The sequence below is a fragment of the Moschus berezovskii genome, chromosome 2 (genome assembly GCF_049115385.1).
Source record: "Moschus berezovskii isolate FMDL1 chromosome 2, NW_MosBer_1.0, whole genome shotgun sequence".
NCBI classification, from domain to species: Eukaryota; Metazoa; Chordata; class Mammalia; order Artiodactyla; family Moschidae; genus Moschus; species Moschus berezovskii.
In genome coordinates this window covers 9,031,495-9,048,375 of record NC_142461.1, presented here as the reverse complement: position 1 = coordinate 9,048,375, position 16,881 = coordinate 9,031,495, and the positions used below count along the sequence as shown (strand labels likewise).

Here is a 16,881-nt window from a genome sequence, read left to right as displayed (position 1 = left end):
ACATCTCCCTGAAAAGGGCTGACTTATAATGATCTAAATGTGACTGTGTCTTTCTTCTATTATAAGGTGGGAGAGAACTCCCTTTGTAAAACTATGAATCCAAATAAATGATGGTTTACAAAGCTGGCTCTGATGGTAACTAAAACATTACCAATTTTGTTTTTTTGAAAAAGCAATGTTCCATCACTGCCATGGGTCTGATCTGAACACAAAGCCAATCTGATTTGTCTTCTATTCAAGACATCATCCACCGGGTGGCAGTTTCCCATGTTGCAGGTGTGGTACCTAGGAGGCTTAAAAATAAACCTCGAGGGGGCAAGTGTGCAAGTTATAGGATGGACAAGCTTTAAGAAATTAAGTGTTTCTAAAGGAGACAAGAAGCTCCCTAGGGAAGAAGCTTCCTCCTATAAAGGCAGGAACCTGTTTACAAAAGCTCATATAACTTGAAATTAATAGGAATTCTATACCTGTGGGGGATACTGGGTGGTCACAACTCAAGAGATGGACACAACCAACGCAGTATCTCTCCAAATCCTTCCTTTAATGTCAGGTAGTGCTTCAACCCAAACACACACAGGATACATACTGTAGAGAAAAGGACCTGAGGGCATCTGAGTCATGCATGGTATGGTAAGTACAAACCTTGGCCCCACGCAAAGGAGCAGTCAAGGGCCTGGAAGATTCACCTCTTCATTTCTCTTTCCTGCTGGGCTTAAAGTCCATGGAAGAGAAAGAGCTTTCAATCAGTGGAACCAATGAGGCGCCAGGGCCTTGGAGGGTAGATTTGGTTGTACAGTATTACAAAATATATTTAAGAAAAAAACAGCCCAGGCCTCCCAGCAGTATCCCAAGTCTCAGCGGGTCCAGTGGCCCAACCTTTACATGTAGATGTTAAGACAAGGAAGGGGGAGAGAATGATTGCTGGGCATTGGTGTCAGTTCATGATGGAGCAGCATAAGATTTTCCCTGCCCTGTGAACGTGCACATATATTTACAGCCCCCTCCCCTCAGCCCTGCTCTGCTGCAAGGAAGCGGCTGAGAGTGAGTGACAGCTGGGCACAAAGTGTTCGGTGAGACCAGTAATGGGGTCTAGTGCAGTGAAGTCAGTCTTTCATTTAGGACCTACTTTCACACAGGAGAAAGGATAAACCAGAAAGTTCTATCTCACCCTTAAACTGAGACATTCCAACGTATATAATTACCTGTGTCTCAGCTCACAACAGTCCTTTAGCTTCTAAGGTTTGAGTATGGAAACATAACGCAGCTCTTCTTGGTCCCAGCTCTAGCTTTCGGCAAGACTGTTGCAGATTTCTAACTGATGGGCAGAAACGTCTGCGGTGAGGACGGCAGCTACTGAAGGAATTCCAGGAGCGTGAGACTGAGTTGCAGAGCTGAATGATATCAGTTCCCTTTTCTACTGATATCTTCTTCCTTCAGAGCAAACTTCCTCCTTAGGACCTCAGAGATAAGAACAGCAGGATCTTCCTCCTTCAGGGAACTCCGGCTCCTAGAAATAGAATAATAGCTTATGTTTATTGAGTACTTTGGTTTTTCCAGTAGTCAGGTATGGATGAGAGTTGGACTATAAAGAAAGCTGAGCGCCGAAGAATTGATGCTTTTGAACTGTGGTGTTGGAGAAGACTCTTGAGAGTCCCTTGGACTGCAAGGAGATCCAACCAGTCCATCCTAAAGGAGATCAGTCCTGGGTGTTCATTGGAAGGACTGATGTTGCAGCTGAAACTCCAATACTTTGGCCACCTGATGCGAAGAGCTGACTCATTTGAAAAGACCCTGATGCTGGGAAAGATTGAAGGTGGGAGGAGAAGGGGACGACAGAGGATGAGATGGTTGGATGGCATCACCGACTCAATGGACACGAGTTTGAGTAAACTCCAGGATTTGGTGATGGACAGGGAGGCCTGGCGTGCTGCAGTCCACGGGGTCGCAAAGAGTTGGACACGACTGAGCGATGGAACTGAACTGATTGAGTACTTACTCTGTCCTGACCAGGTTTGTATTGGAATGAATACAATCTTTAGTCCTCACAACACTCTTATGAGGTAGAAGCTATTACAGTCCTTTTTTACCAATGAGGAGATTGAAGCACAGCAATGTTATGACTATGCCCAAAGTCATTAGTCAGTAAGCGATGAGTCCAGAGTTTAAAACCAAGCTTGCACATCTCATCTTTTAATTAGACATGGTTTTATGATTTCCTGCAATGGCTATAAAATGTGGGCAAAGGACCATTAACCTGTTGGTATTGGCCTGTCATGGCTAAGCTTCTGCTCCCACATCCTGGCTCTATCTTATAAGCAATCCAGAATTTATAGTTAAATGTTCACATTATAAGGGACCATGGGAGCAAAATCAGTTCCAGTTTCAGGTAGTTTCAAATTACCTGATAACCTCAGGTATCTTCCTGGAAAGTAGTTGCTTGAAATCCTAGTGAACTTAAGTATATACATCCTCGTGAAGGCATTTTATTGGTCATTATGCTAGATATAAGGGCTAAGACGGAGAAGGCAATGGCACCCCACTCCAGCACTCTTGCCTGGAAAATCCCATGGATGGAGGAGCCTGGAAGGCTGCAGTCCATGGGGTCGCTGAGGGTCGGACACGACTGAGCAACTTCACTTTAACTTTTCACTTTCATGCGTTGGAGAAGGAAATGGCAACCCACTCCACTATTCTTGCCTGGAGAATTCCAGGGATGGAGGAGCCTGGTGGGCTGCTGTCTATGGGGTCGCACAGTCGGATACGACTGAAGTGACTTAGCAGCAGCAGCAAGGGCTAAGATTATTATTAAACCTCGAAAACCAAACCAAGAGCAACTGTCACATTTGTCTGTCACATTTCTGAACCTTGAGGACAGGACTACTTTCCCATCAACCCAGCTCCTTCTATCAACAAAGGAGAAAAGATCCCAGGGCATGAGTCAGAGGAAGGGCTTAGCAGTAGGGGATCATAGATCTAATTGGTATGAGAGGCAAGTGTAAGCTCGTTGGAGAGTCAATCTATAAAACACTGATCAGAAGAAGAAAGCAGCAGCAGCTGAATCTGGGAACGCGGGAGATCAAAGAACTGTGGGTCTGCATGACCAGCCTGACTAGGGACAGGTAGTAGGATCCACTACCAGCACCCTTGTCTAGTTTTCAGAAGAAAATGGGACCAGAAAACAAAAAGGGATCTTGTGTGAGGCAAGTCACTGTCCCTTTAAGAGTAACTTTATTGTTTCAGGAGGCAGCCCTCACCTCCCCAGCCCTGAAAACAGCTTTTTTTTTTAAAAGGCAAAATAATTTTTAATGGCATAAATGAATAAGCAAACAATGTACAACATCTGAGCCCTAGTTAACTCATGTGTAGCTACAGATTGATTAATCTGTTTGTAGGTTCACAGATGGGTTCTGTAACTAAGACACTTAACAAAGGGTAATTCTGAAATGTAAGATTTACACATCTACAGATACTGGCTTATCTGCATCCACCCAACAATTTTTCTTTATTTTTTATTGAAGGATAATTGCTTTACACAATTTTGCTGTTTTCTGTCAAACCTCAACATGAATCAGCCATAGGTATACATATGTCCCCTCTTTTGAACCTCCCTCCCCATCCCACCCCTCTAGGTTGATACAGAGCCCCTGTTTGAGTTTCCTGAGCCATACAGCAAATTCCCGTTGGCTATTTATTCTACACATGGTAATGTAAGTTTCCATGTTACTCTTTCCACGCATCTCACCCTCTCCCCCCTCTCCCCATGTCCATAAGTCTATTCTCCATGTCTGTTTCTCCACTGCTGCCCTATAGATAATTCCTCAGAACCATTTTTCTAGATTCCGTATATATATGTTAGAATACGGTATTTATCTTTCTGACTCACCTCACTCTGTATAATAGGTTCTAGGTTCATCCACCTCATTACAACTGACTCAAACGCGTTCCTTTTTATGGCTAATATTCCATTGTGTATGTGTACTACAACTTCTTTATCCATTCATCTGTCGATGGACATCTAGGTTGCTTCCATGTTCTAACTATTGTAAATAGTGCTGCAATGAACAATGGGATACATGTGTCTCTTTCAATTTTGATTTCCTCAGGGCATATGCCTAGGGATTGCTGGGTCATATGGTAGTTTTTTTCCAATTTTTTAGGGAATCTCCATACCATCTTCCATAGGGGCTGTATCAATTTACATTCCCACCAACAGTGCAAGAGTATTCCCTTTTCTCCACACCCTCTCCAGCATTTATTGTTTGTAGACTTTTTGATGAAGGCCGTTCTGACTGGTGTGAGGTGATATCTTGTATTTTTGATTTGCATTTCTCTAATAATGAGCGATGTTGAGCATCTCTGCATGTGTTTGTTAGCCATCTGCATGTCTCCTTTGGAGAAATGTCTGTTTAGGTCTTTTCCCCTACTTTTTGATTGGGTTGTTTTTCTGGCACTGAGTTGTATGAGCTGTTTGTATATTTAGGAAATTGATCCTTTGTCAGTTGTTTCATTTGCTGTTGTTTTCTCACATTCTAAGGGTTGTCTTTTCATCTTGCTTACAGTCTCCTTTGCTGTGCAAAAGCTTTTAAGTTTAATCACAGTTCACTTGTTTACTTTTGTTATTTCCATTACTCTAGGAGATGGCTCATAGAGAATCTTGCTTTCTGTCGAGTGTTCTGCTTGTTTTCCTCTAATAAGAGTTTTAGTTTCTAGTCTTACATTTAGGTCTTTAATCTATTTTGAGTTTATCTTTGTGTATAGTGTTAGGAGGTATTCTAATTTCATTCTTTTACATGGAGCTGTCCAGTTTTCCCAGCACCATTGATTGAAGAGGCTGAAAACAGCTTTTTAACTGCATTAAAAAATACATTAACTGTATTAAAAAATACAGCTGCACACCTGGCCTCTGGACTTTGAGGTTAAGATGTCAAATATTTCAATGCCCAGGAATCTACATTTAAAGAAACACTTCTGGTATGTCCCATGCAGTAGAGAAACACTGCAAGCAGGTGACTCTCAGGCTGGAGCTCTAGGGCTTCTCTGTTAGATGAGTTTCTCATGGTAGGTATTTCCCAAATCCCCTCACGCTCCTGTCACAAACACCTAGAGTTCTATTCCTTGGGTGTTCTGCTTTGCTAAGTTTAAGGTGTACTTTGAACAAACCCAAGCAATTCTGATAGGCAGCCAGAGTTAGGCACTAGGCTTCTCAAAAGCTTTGTTCGTAGATCTGTGTTTCCAGGGTTGGTTTAAATAATGGACCGCTGTTTAAAGGGAATTCTCCTTCCACCAAGTCAGTCTACTTTTTTGAGATACTAAAATAACTATTATGCAACTGTACTTTGAAGGATGGGGTGCAGGGACACTTATTACTAGCAGTATGAGAACCGAAGTGGTGAAGCCTCGCTGAAGGACAGAAGCTGGATTAGATGAGCCTTCTTATTAAACCTCTGTTTAGTAACATTTGGTTGTGTTAGATCACCCCAACCAAATGTAAAGTGTTGCTCTTTTTTCAAACTGGGGGCCCCAGGCACTAGCAAGTGGACAGCAAGCTTTGTGGATGAAATTACACATTGCTACTAATGAGGATTTACTACGTAAGTATTTACTTTCTATTAGATAATCGGCCACAGGCAACTTAAACAGTAAACAGACCATCATAGGGGATTCAGTGGCTAAGACTCTGAGGTTCCAATGCAGGGGGCCTGGGTTCAATCCCTGGTCAGGGAACTAGATCCCACATACCACAACGAAGATCCCATATCCCAAGGGGCATAATGAAGACCCAGCACAGCCCCCTTTGCCCACCCCCCAAAATGGTCATCATAAGCTCCTTAACGTATACTTACAGGTCTTGGCTCTGCTTCATCCGGTGGAAGTCCTTTAGGATACCCATCATATCTGCAAAGCTGCTGGCCTTGGACAGAGAGACGCAGTCATCCTCTTCAGACGAGCTGCAGGTAGCTTTGTGTTCCGGTCTGCAACATTCAGGGCTGGCAGAACAAAGCAGGGGGACTGATGGAAGCTCAGGGACCTCTATCTCGGTCTCCTCGGTGATGTCACTAATGACAAAGGAAGTTGTAGAGTGGAATGAGGGTCCAAAACAAGGTAAGGGAGAAGAGACATTTGAACTTCCTGGAGATAAGAAATCTGGCGTTAATGAAGCCGAAGCTGAAAGAGAAAACAATAGGCATGGATGGACATTGGGGCTAAAATACAGCAGTCACATCTCCCTACAAGCACTGCCTACCAAATATTCACTTCCTGGGCTGACACCACGACATTCTGGGTTCCTCCACTACCTTCCCCTCTCAGGGTCTCAAGAAGATGTAGCAGCAGTACACTTTTCCAGTGTTCAGAAGGGCAGAAAAGCTCACCCCATAGACGCCTTGCTTCTTAAAAGCTCCCATTTTGCAGTGGGCGATGGAATGACAGCACTCTTTAGACTGAGGCAACAGTGTAGAACCATGGCCTGAATTTGCCCTTTCTCAACTAGGCCAGCGCTTCTGACTGTGTGCCTTGAATGCAGCTACCTGTGACTGAGAGAACTGCTCTACAGCAAAAAAAAAAGAATGCTGATAGCTCTCCCAGTTCCCAAATTTTATGAAGAGAATTTCCTCAGTTTCTAAGTTTCTAGGGAATATTTTTGGATTTTTCCTAAACTACTTCAGCATGTCTCTTGGATGATTAAAAAAAATGTAGTTAACAAATATCAATGGAAAATTCAAGTCCATTTTCGCTATAAAACTGCCACATGAGGGAATTAAATACATAAAAATTTCAAAGAGAAAACCATGATTTTCACATGTTCTACCAACTGACAAGGTTTGCGAGCTATGACTTTGAGTCAATGAGTAGCAAAAAAGTGAGAATGGGAGGAATATGAGGGTTAAACACTGAGCATCCTGGGAGAGATCCACCTGCTGGTATTTCCTGCATCTGGTCAGCCCATCCATTCCCAGTGATTCTCCCTTAACTGCACACAGAAGGGCTAAGGGATGGAGAGGTGGTCCCTGGTACAAAGTCAGAGTGCAAGGAAAGGGAAAATATGCTTACAAAGGGGGATATCTCTCAGTGGTAGGGAATACTTATTTCTCATATTGAAAAGGAGAGCCACTGACCACTCATGGAAAACATGATCTTAAAAGACATTTGGAAGAGAGTTGGTTTTTGTGGCTGAGGGAGGGAATCTGCCTGGGGCCCCAGATTAAGTGAAGATTTTGTTCCTAATGCAACCAGTCTACCTCAAATGGTTGACAGAAACCATCCAAAGATTATACAGGCTAGTCAGGCTTTAGGGCAGTCCCAGGGCCCTAGACTCCAGTATCCCCGAATCAAGTACCATTCTTACCCCTATCCTGTCCAAAAGTTAAGCAAAAACAAACAGCCTGCTCTTTGGTCCTGGCTCAGGGGCTCCTACCTGCATCAGCTGCCACTATTTTGGCAATCTGGCTGCGCAGGTGGCTCAGCTCATCCTGCAACTCGGTGGTGCGGCTGAGGGCTGGCAGAGCTGGCTTCTTCAGGGCCAGGAGCCTCTCCTCCGACCCACGCAGGTTGGGCACTGAGGCATTGCGCTGCATGACGATCAGAGGGCTGGGCTTCCAGGTGTGCCTCAGGGGGCGTGTATCACTCCTGGACCAGGCAGAGAAAAGTGTCAGAGACATGGGCCACTGCACTGCTTCCAAAATTCCTTCATACACTCCTGCAAGAGTTATATAGCCAGACCTCCCTGGTGGTCCAGTGATTAAGAATCTGCCTGCCAATGCAGGGAACAGGGTTCCACCCCGATCTGGGAAGCTTCCTCATGCTGCAGGGCAACTGAGCTACGTGCCACAGCTACTGAAGCCCGTGCCTCTAGAGCCCACGCTCCACAATGAGAGAAGCCACTGCAACGGGAAGCCTGCACACGGCAACGAAGACCGAGTGCAGCCAAAACTTAAACAAAGGAGGGAAGTTAGCCTCCTGCTCTTAAAAACACGAGCAACACAGCCCAGTCCTACCCCCACTCCTAGCTCTCACTCCTGCTGCCCTCCGTCTCACTCTTCTGCCGACCACCTCATCTGTGAAGAAGCTTCTCATTCCCCAGTTGGCAGACTACTGCCTCGGCTACCTGACCCGGGCATAAGTCTCCTCTTCATCTGCAGCAATCCAGGCGATGTCAGCCAGGGTAGGAACTGGGGGCACATCCCTCAGACACAGGTCAGAGATGTTGGGCAGGGTCTGTGGGGAAGGAAAATTCATTAACATTTACTGCCATCATGATGAGACAACTGGAAACGGCAAAATACATAGGAGAACATCTAATCCAGCACTGGGTGTAGGGAAGAATTCCTAAAGGATGTCCCAATTGGAAGCAGCTTCAATAAGAGGCCAGAAGTAAGAGTCTATGAAATTACAAATAATTCAGCATGGCTGGAACAGGAAGGATAGCGTGGTGGGGAGTTGGGAGAGATTGGAAAGTGAATTAGGAGCTCTGAAATAATGAGCCATTGAAAGGTCAAGTAATAAGGATTAGATGTGAAGTTTTAAAAGATTACTCTGGCTACGGTTTGGAGCATGGATGGGAAGGTGGAGAGCAATCATAAGATTTTACTGGAAAAAAGAGTCACACTCATTTAAGTCTGACATGTCATGGCTTTTAAGCTGTAACTGCAGAAGTAAGTGGCTGTAATGGAGACCAGTATGGCCCAGAGCCTAAAATATTTACTATCTGGTCCTCTGCTGACCCCTGGCTAGAGCAAAGAAGTCTTCAGTAGGACTGGCAAGAGTTACTTTTTAACAGAGATGCCCACTGTCTAGCCTTCTGGTTGTGAGAATACAGGTGCAAGAACGTGGACAATCTGTTACATCAACAGGAAATTTCTCCTGGCAAGCTCTTTACAACACCTTTGGAGCATACTGGGATCTACATGTTACAGCAACACTGTTAGAAACAAAGCTGATAATTTGACTATTTAGATTTAAATTTAAAAAAATGTCTAATTAGACAAAAGGAATCATAATGTAATTCCTTAAAATATCTCCTCCACCCAAAAGAACAACTAGGGAACAGGGAGATTGAGAGACACCATGTTAAATGAAAAATTAGGAAGGTTCAATTGTATTCTGACTGTTTACAACAAAGAAAAATACATGCTTAGAAAAAAACGGGAAAGAACTAAAACGTGTGTCATGACTATGTGATTACAGGCAACTTGTTTCCCTGTTTTCATAATTTAATATTTTCATAAGGGTAAATTAAAAAATCAATAAGATTCCCTTACAATTTTTTAAGGTAATCAACTTACAACAGATCTAGAGACAGTTTCTCAAAAATCCACCTATATATGAGTTAAATTCAGATGTTTCTGCTATAGACTGTTCAGTAGGTAGATCCAGAACTGATAGCTCTGATTTTTTGATAGGGAATCTGGGTCTCATAGAAGTCAAGTGATGCTCCAAGGTTACAAAGGAGCGCTAATGACGCAGGAGTTAATGCTAAGATGGGCCATTTAGGGGACGCCTCCATTTGCTTTCCTTGATTAGCCAGAGGGCTGCTCTGGTGCTGCTGCTGCTGCTAAGTCACTTCAGTCGTGTCCTACTCTGTGTGACCCCATAGATGGAAGCCCACCAGGCTCCCCCGTCCCTGGGATTCTCCAGGCCAGAACACTGGAGTGGGCTCCTCTGCTACTGGCAATTAAATGAGTTAACAAATATAAAGTACTTAGCACAGTGCCTGGCACATAGTGTGGGCTCAATAAATGTAGCTTGTATTACTAATACTACTTCTGCTCAGTGGGAGCCTGTGCCGTTGATCATCTCTGCCCAGCAGCATCCAGCCAAAGGACTGGAGAGGCTACAGTCAAATGTGGGGGCAACCATGACTGACTCACGCTCCCGAGCTGTCCTTCCCATTGTTCCTGATGCTTGAGGCAGCCAGGGCCACATTCAGCCCTAGGCAATAACTGGGAATCTGGGTCAAGAGACAACACCCTGCACCCAACCCCAAGCCCATTCCAATTCAGACTCCAGATAAGCTCCTACACAGTTTGCAGCTCAGCATCCGGTATACAAACTCAGCTCCTTCATTTGTTTCGCCCCAGGCCTACATCTTCTCAGGCACATATTTCTGTCTCCTTTGTGTAGGCAGAAAGCTGAAGTAGTTCTTTTGTGTTCCAACTCCCCAAAGGCACACACCTTAAGCATCTAACTTGGAGCTGACGCTTAACCATTAGTTCTTACAGGAAGGCAGCTAGGACTAATAAATGCTATTTAGCTTTCCACTGCACAAGGGAGTCTTACTCACCTGGGTTAGACAAGAGTCTGTGCTACAGAGTGAACGCTAAAGGCCCCCTGGGCACAGAGGGGAGACTGAGAGAGCCCAGTAAAGGAATGGCTAAACTTGGCTAGAGAAGAGAAGGTGAGGAATAAAGACATCAGGGAAATACTGGCAACAGGCAGCTACGCAGGGCAAGCCTTAGGGCTGGTGAAGAAAAGCAGTTTAAGTGTTAGTTGCTCAGTTGTGTCCGACTTTTTGCAACCCCATGGACTGTAGCCCACCAGGCTCCTCTGTCCATGGGATTTCCCATGCAAGAAATGGGTGCCATTTCCTTCTCCAAGGATCTTCCTGACCCAGGGATCAAACCTGGGTCCCTTGCGGTGCAGGCAGATTCTTTACTGCCTGAGCCACCAGGGAAGCCCTGAGTGACACCATATTAAAAGAAAAGCAGAGTTCATCTCAAAATCACACACAGTGTTCTGTGAGGGGACCTGCCAGGGTTGCAGGCACACACCTCAGAGCACATACCTGGCTAGTCTGGAGATCCAGTTCAGCAGGGGCCTTTGGCCTACTCTGATACACTGGATTGCTGGAGCCTGATGAAATTTGAGTTGCTTAGCAGAGGCATCAAAGATGCAATATGATTAATTTATGAGCAGATTGGAAGTTTGACTTGTGGTCACAGGTTTGTGTGCAATCAGAAAGCCACAGTGACCAGGATACATTAAAAGCAGTTAAAATATTTTTTGAAAAATGAAGATGTGATCAGGAAAGCAACCTGTCTTGGCAACGTCAAGGAATCTGGGCCACAGAAGCAGTACCACTTTCCCATACTCTCTGGGCCACTATTTTCCAGCTCACTTACCTCAAAGGATGCCCGGGGACATGGCTTCAGGGGCAAGTTGGTCCCAATTCTTCTCACTACACTTCGAGCAGCGCCATGTGGCTTATTTTGCCAGATTGGGATGGTCTAAAGCACAGAGAGACAGCCACAACCTCAGAAAAAATCCAACTGCTGTCCCCATCCTCTCCCCTATCTTCCCTTTAGCAGGAGTCAACCTTCGCCTTGGCCAGATACCTAAGAGGACACCTGCTGTTGCTGAGGCACAGTAAATGCTGGGAGGGTCCAAAGAAACGGTGAGGAATTAGCTGCCCTCCCTTCCCACTACACAGAGTGACAGAAACACACTGACTCCCTAACTGCCCCAATATCACAGTTGGTTCTGCCTGGAGAGAGGGGATGGAAGGCAGGACCCTTCAACTCCAAGCCTGGGTTGGGGAAGAATTAACTTGAGGATCTCAGAACTTCCTAGAGAACGTTTAGCAGGTCTAGTGCTTAATCTTCCCCACTACACCCTTGCCCTGGGAATGCCCCTTACCACATTGGCTTCCATTCCTGACGTTTCAACTGGCTCCTGCACTTGAAGGACAAGGCAGCCACCAGGCAGCGCTAGAGGCTTGGGGAGGCAGGGAGTATAATGCCTTCATATCAGGCCATCTTAAGGAACACCAGACTTCTCTTCCTGTGAAACAATCCCCACAGAAGACTCAGTGGCTACCATACAAGCCCCACAAAACCAGGCCCAACAGTGTTAGTTGCTCTGTCATGTTTGACTCTTTGCGACCCCATGGACTGTACCCCACCAGGGTCCTCTGTCCATGGGATTCTCCAGGCAAGAATACTGGAGTGGGTAGCCATTCGTTTCTCCAGGGCATCTTCCCAACCCAGGGCTCAAACCCAGGTATCCCACATTGCAGGCAGATTCTTTACCATCTGAGCCACCAGAGAAGCCCATGACTAACAGTGAGGCTTCTCTGACGTTTCACAGGGGAAGAAAACCAGCCAAAGAGGCTGCGCTCACCCAACCATGGCTTCTACAAATCCAGACCCTTAGAGGTTCTATTCCAGATGCACCATGTGAGCCTGGCCAAAGCTGGGAGCATTCCTGAGTCCTTAGGTTACCTGAGGCAAAACTTCTAAAGAATATTTGTGTATAACTTAATCACTGTGCTGTATACCCGAAATAAACAGGATGTTGTAAATGAACTATACGTCAATTAAGTTTTTTTAAGTTGGTAAGATAAAAACAAACTTCTAAAGATGTAAATAGAACCCTTTGGCAGAGTGTAGGTGCCATCCAAATCCAACATTCATTCCTAAGGATAAGATATAAAAAGGTCCAGCATGTGCCACCCAGCCTAGCACTGCTGGGCCACTACACCGGGCAGATGTAAAACAGACAACGGGAGAAAGAAGCCAGTATGGCCGAACTCAGGCTACTGGGGAAGAGCCAGAACTTTTTGTCCTGGCTCAGCCTTCAACTGGCTTAATAGCCTTAGGCAAGTTGCTTAATCTTTCAGAATGTAGTTTCTCTATCTGTAAGAAGACAGGAAGAGCTGCCACTCAGGGTTACTGAGAGGGTCAGTCAGTGAAATAAGATTTTACAGTACTTAATGAACTGTTGAAACAAGACACAGATGGGCGGATTCCTCATAGCTGCCCCTGCATGGTGAGCACTTGCAGTCAATGAACTCATTCAGTCCCTAGTTCATCAAACACTCACTCTGTGCCAGGACCTATGCTGGGCTCTGTAGGAAAGAGTAAGACGCAGCCACACTCTCAAGGAGCTCACAATCTAGAAGAGAGACAAGACTCGAATACCTAATTCCACCAGAGGCTGAATATCACTGTCTAAGAAAGGCACAACAGGCAGCTGGCCAGGTAAGTTCAGTCCCCTGGCCCCAAGGCCCATAGTGAGTTCAGAGGGGCTAAAGCTGAAACTGCAATACTTTGGCCACCTCATGCGACGAGTTGACTCACTGGAAAAGACTCTGATGCTGGGAAAGGTTGGGGGCGGGAGGAGAAGGGGACGACAGAGAATGAGATGGCTGGATGGCATCACCGACTCTGTGGACATGAGTTTGAGTGTACTCCGGGAGTTGGTGATGGACAGGGAGGCCTGGCGTGCTGAGATTCATGGGGTCACGGAGAGTCGGACACGACTGAGTGACTGAACTGAACTGAACTGAAGAAGGGAAAGAAAACAGCAACAATAGCACAGGTCTAGGAAAAGAAGGTGAAGAGATGTATAAAGAGCAGAGTGTGGTAAGGCCAGAAAGGTAGGGGAGGGGGGCGCGTGTCAGGTGATGGTCAGGTCTCGAGGGCTGGGAATGTTCTAGGTAAGGAATCAGTGCAGAGCCAAGGGCAGTCTCTGAAGAGGGGATGGGCTGGACTAACCAGCTCTTTCCCGAAACCTCCCTTGGAGGGTCTCTCCTCACCTCTAGGAGAGGAGGTATTACTCTGCGACACAGGAGGAAAGGAAGCTAGAAGAGAGGAAGGGCTTGCTTTAAGGTTACTTGGTGGCCACGGCCGGAGAAGGCAACGGCAAGCCACTCCGGTACTCTTGCCTAGAAAATCCCATGGACAGAGGAGCCTGGTAGGCTGCAGTCCATGGGGTCGCTACGAGTCAGACAGGACTGAGCGACTTCACTTTCACACATTGGAGAAGGAAATGGCAACCCACTCCAGTGTTCTTGCCTGGAGAATCCCAGGGACGGAGGAGCCTGGTGGGCTGCCGTCTATGGGGTCGCAGAGTCGGATACGACTGAAGTGACTTAGCAGCAGCAGCAGTGGCCAGGGCAGTAGAAAGCACCCAAGTCTGGTCCAGATCCTCCTGCCTCCAACCTGGGTTCCATCTTCTCAGCAAAGTTCAAGACTTTTATAAAAGTCCTTCGGTGTGCCAGGCTCTGTGCTGTCAGTGCCTGCCACAAGCTCCACACAACAGCGCTTCCCTGTGTTTCTCACTTTAGTCACTGCAGCTACTACCTCTCCAAACTTACCTCCAAACTCGGTTGGGCCTAATCCTCACCTGGCAGCCAGAGGCCTCTTTTTAAAACACATTGGGACTAGATCCCTGCCAAGCTTCAACCCCTCATGCTTGCTAGAGCCAAGAAGATAACACCAAAACTCTTCAGCATGGCCAGCAGGCCCTCCCTGTCTTTCTCTCCCAGCCGACAAGGCCTGTGCACTCTGGTGAAGGCACACTTCACCGCCACACCTGCCTTCCCCTGCCCTCCACCCACACTGGCCTTGCAGTCCCTCAGTGGCCTTGTCTACTCTATTCACTCCGCTCGAAACTCTACCAGCCTACCAGCCTCTCACCAAGCTCATCCTCAATGACTCCTGGAGCTCAGCTGAAGCACTGCCTCCCCTTCCCAGAAGGCGTCCCGTGTTTCCTCCGGAGCAGCAGTAACTAGATAACGGTGCAGCTTGTGCAGTTTGTCCGAAGGGCGGGATTTCCAGATACAACCCAGAGCCCGCTCCCTACCCGGCAGGCACTCGAGCATTTGTTAAGAAACGCGTCAACGAGAACGCCGACTTAGCCTTGAACCCTGCACAAGTGTCTGCCTAGAAAACTCCCCACGGCTCGCTGGCCGCGCGCCTGGCTCCCACCACCTCCGAGCCCGCACTGCCCTTTCCGGGTCTGCTGCCCTGGAGTTTTTACACACGGTCCCCCAGCGCCTCCCGAGCGGGGCCCGGCCGCACCATCCCGGGCCCCGCCGGGGCCGCCGCGCTCAGCGCCCTTCCGCGCCGGGGTGGGAGCGGCCGCGGGGGCTCTGTCCAGGGCACGCCTCCCTTCCCCCGCAGCAGCCCGACCCGACGGGGTCAAGGTCGCCAAGTTCTCGCCGCGGCTCGGGGGTGGGGGGCGCCGTGGACTCAAAGGCCCGGCGCCGGGTCCCGGAGGAGGCGAGGCGGCGGCCGAAACGAGACGCCTCTGGTGCGGCTGGGTGACCCGGGCGAGCAACTGCCCCCCGGGGACTCGGTTTCCCCTCAGCCGAGCGTGGCGGACAACACGAGTTCCCGCGAGAACCAGCGCGGGCTCATCGGCCGCGGGCCGCGCCCGGCGCCCGGCCCTCGGCCGCGCGGCACGCCGTGCCGGAGGGCCGCGCTCCCGCTCCAGGGCGGCACTCGGACCTAGTCTCACCTCCGCCGGCGGCTCCGGATCCACTCACCTCACGGCCCCTCCTACCACAGCGGGCCGCCCAGCCTCCCTCGCCCTCGCTCCCGCTGACCCACCCCCCGGAAGCGGTCCCTCGCAGCTGCGCGGAGCCACGGCCGCGCGCGTCTTCCGGAAGCGGGCCCTGCTGGGGGTGGGGCGAGAGGGGCTCCTGCGGGGCCGAGGCGGGGCGGCAGAGGGGATGCGCCTCCCGTAGGCCACGGGCCCCGGGAGAAAGTTGATGGCGCCGGGGAACCCCCGAGGCCGGCCGGCTCTTTCCCGCTCTCCACGCTTAGTCCCGATCCAACCTTTGGAAGGGATGTGTGTTGCTCTTCGGCCTCCAGATTGATCGGTGTCTGCTGTCACCACCTCGACTACAAGCTCCAGAAGCTTCGCGCCGGCGTTCAAGGCTCCAGACTTAGTGCTTGCCCCACCTCATCTCACTCTGGTTCCTTCAGTTGTTTTTTTTTTTGGTAAACTTATTTTAATTGGAGGCTAGTTACTTTACAGTATTGTAGTGGGTTTTGCCATGCATTCACATGATCAGCCATGGGTGTACATGTGTCCACCATCGTGAACCCCTCTCCCACTGCCCTCTGGTTCCTTCAGTTTATGCTTCCCAGTCAAGACCCTCTACAGTCTTCTCTGCACCAAGAATGAGCCTCTTTCTCCTCTTGACTCTTGCCCTCCAGTACTTTGTAGCTTTCTTCTATTTTAGCCGTTGTGTATCACACACTCATACCCACCACGGTATAATGTGAGTTGGTTGATCAGATGGGTAGACTGACAAGCAAGACACCAGAGGCATTGCGAAAGAGACCCACATTCCTTCCAGGCTCACTCACCCACTCTCTGTGCTCAACCCCCCAGTCTTGGTCACCATGGCATCCAGGCCTGGGTCACATGCCCTCCTCTGACTTCAGTGTGACTATGCCTGGCTCCCAGGCTGCTGTTCTTTGGTCTCAAAGCTTGAAAGTCCTAGCTGCCAGGGACAGATGGGCTTCACGGTGGGGAGACTTTGTGCTGTCACACAGGACTCGTGGTCAGACAGACTCCTTGTTTTAATGCCCTATTGTTGCTCTCTTGAAATTAACAAATCATTTTTTTTCAACAAGGGCCCTGCATTTTCATTTTGCACTGGACCCTGCAAACTATGTAGCTGGTCCTATTCAGAGACTGTGTCCACCCTGATTCCCACATACTGCAAATGATGAAATTTGACTTCCAGGTCCAGCCCTCTTTCCAGGATGACAAATTGTTGCTTTAATCATCACTTTCCCATCCTGGGCAATGGCAGATCTTGCGAATCCACTCTAGCTGCCTTTCCTTGGATGTGGTAGTGCAGTCTTTGTTTTTCCCGCAGATCCCTTTTACCCAGCACATGACCCTATCCCCCAGCAGCTGTTCTGGCTGCTCACAGCTGCCCCATTCTCAGAATGGAAGCCCTAACCTAATAAGTTACTCTACCTCTAAGCCTCGGAGTGACTGATACAAGGTACAAGAGGCCAGTTCAATTTGGCAGTATGGTTTATGCTCTAGAGCCTTTCTTCTGTGATCTGGCCAAGGTTTGGCTTTCAGATTCTATTCTGGCTCAAGGTTCTTTCTTTCCCCTTTCTTCTTCAATAGCCATGA

The 16,881-nt window shown here is 48.1% G+C and overlaps 1 protein-coding gene across 4 annotated transcripts; it reads right to left on the bottom strand.

Annotated features, from left to right (window-relative positions):
• Window positions 1–522: 522 nt before the first annotated feature.
• MTFR1L (mitochondrial fission regulator 1 like) lies at window positions 523–15,373 on the bottom strand. Of its 4 annotated transcripts, none has more exons than XM_088843639.1 (7): window positions 15,238–15,373; window positions 11,632–11,775; window positions 11,118–11,222; window positions 8,105–8,214; window positions 7,415–7,626; window positions 5,844–6,165; window positions 523–1,507 (listed from the first exon to the last, which is right to left on the bottom strand). In XM_088843639.1, the coding sequence occupies exons 2-7, from the start codon at window positions 11,644–11,646 to the stop codon at window positions 1,402–1,404; spliced, it is 870 nt and encodes a 289-aa protein (XP_088699765.1). In that variant the 5' UTR covers window positions 11,647–11,775; window positions 15,238–15,373; the 3' UTR covers window positions 523–1,401. The 4 variants fall into 4 exon arrangements, with proteins under 4 accessions (XP_088699765.1, XP_088699772.1, XP_088699776.1 ...); XM_088843646.1 differs by having other exon boundaries at window positions 15,266–15,373; XM_088843650.1 differs by lacking the exon at window positions 15,238–15,373 and adding an exon at window positions 13,791–15,216.
• Between the last annotated feature and the right edge of the window lie 1,508 nt (window positions 15,374–16,881).

Coding starts and splice junctions, on each gene's coding strand:
- MTFR1L (XM_088843639.1), bottom strand. Junction 6,166..7,414: donor AATAGTGGCAGCTGATGCAG/GTAGGAGCCCCT, acceptor TTTCTCTTTCAG/CTTCGGCTTCATTAACGCCA. Junction 1,508..5,843: donor ATGAAGCAGAGCCAAGACCT/GTAAGTATACGT, acceptor TTCTATTTCTAG/GAGCCGGAGTTCCCTGAAGG.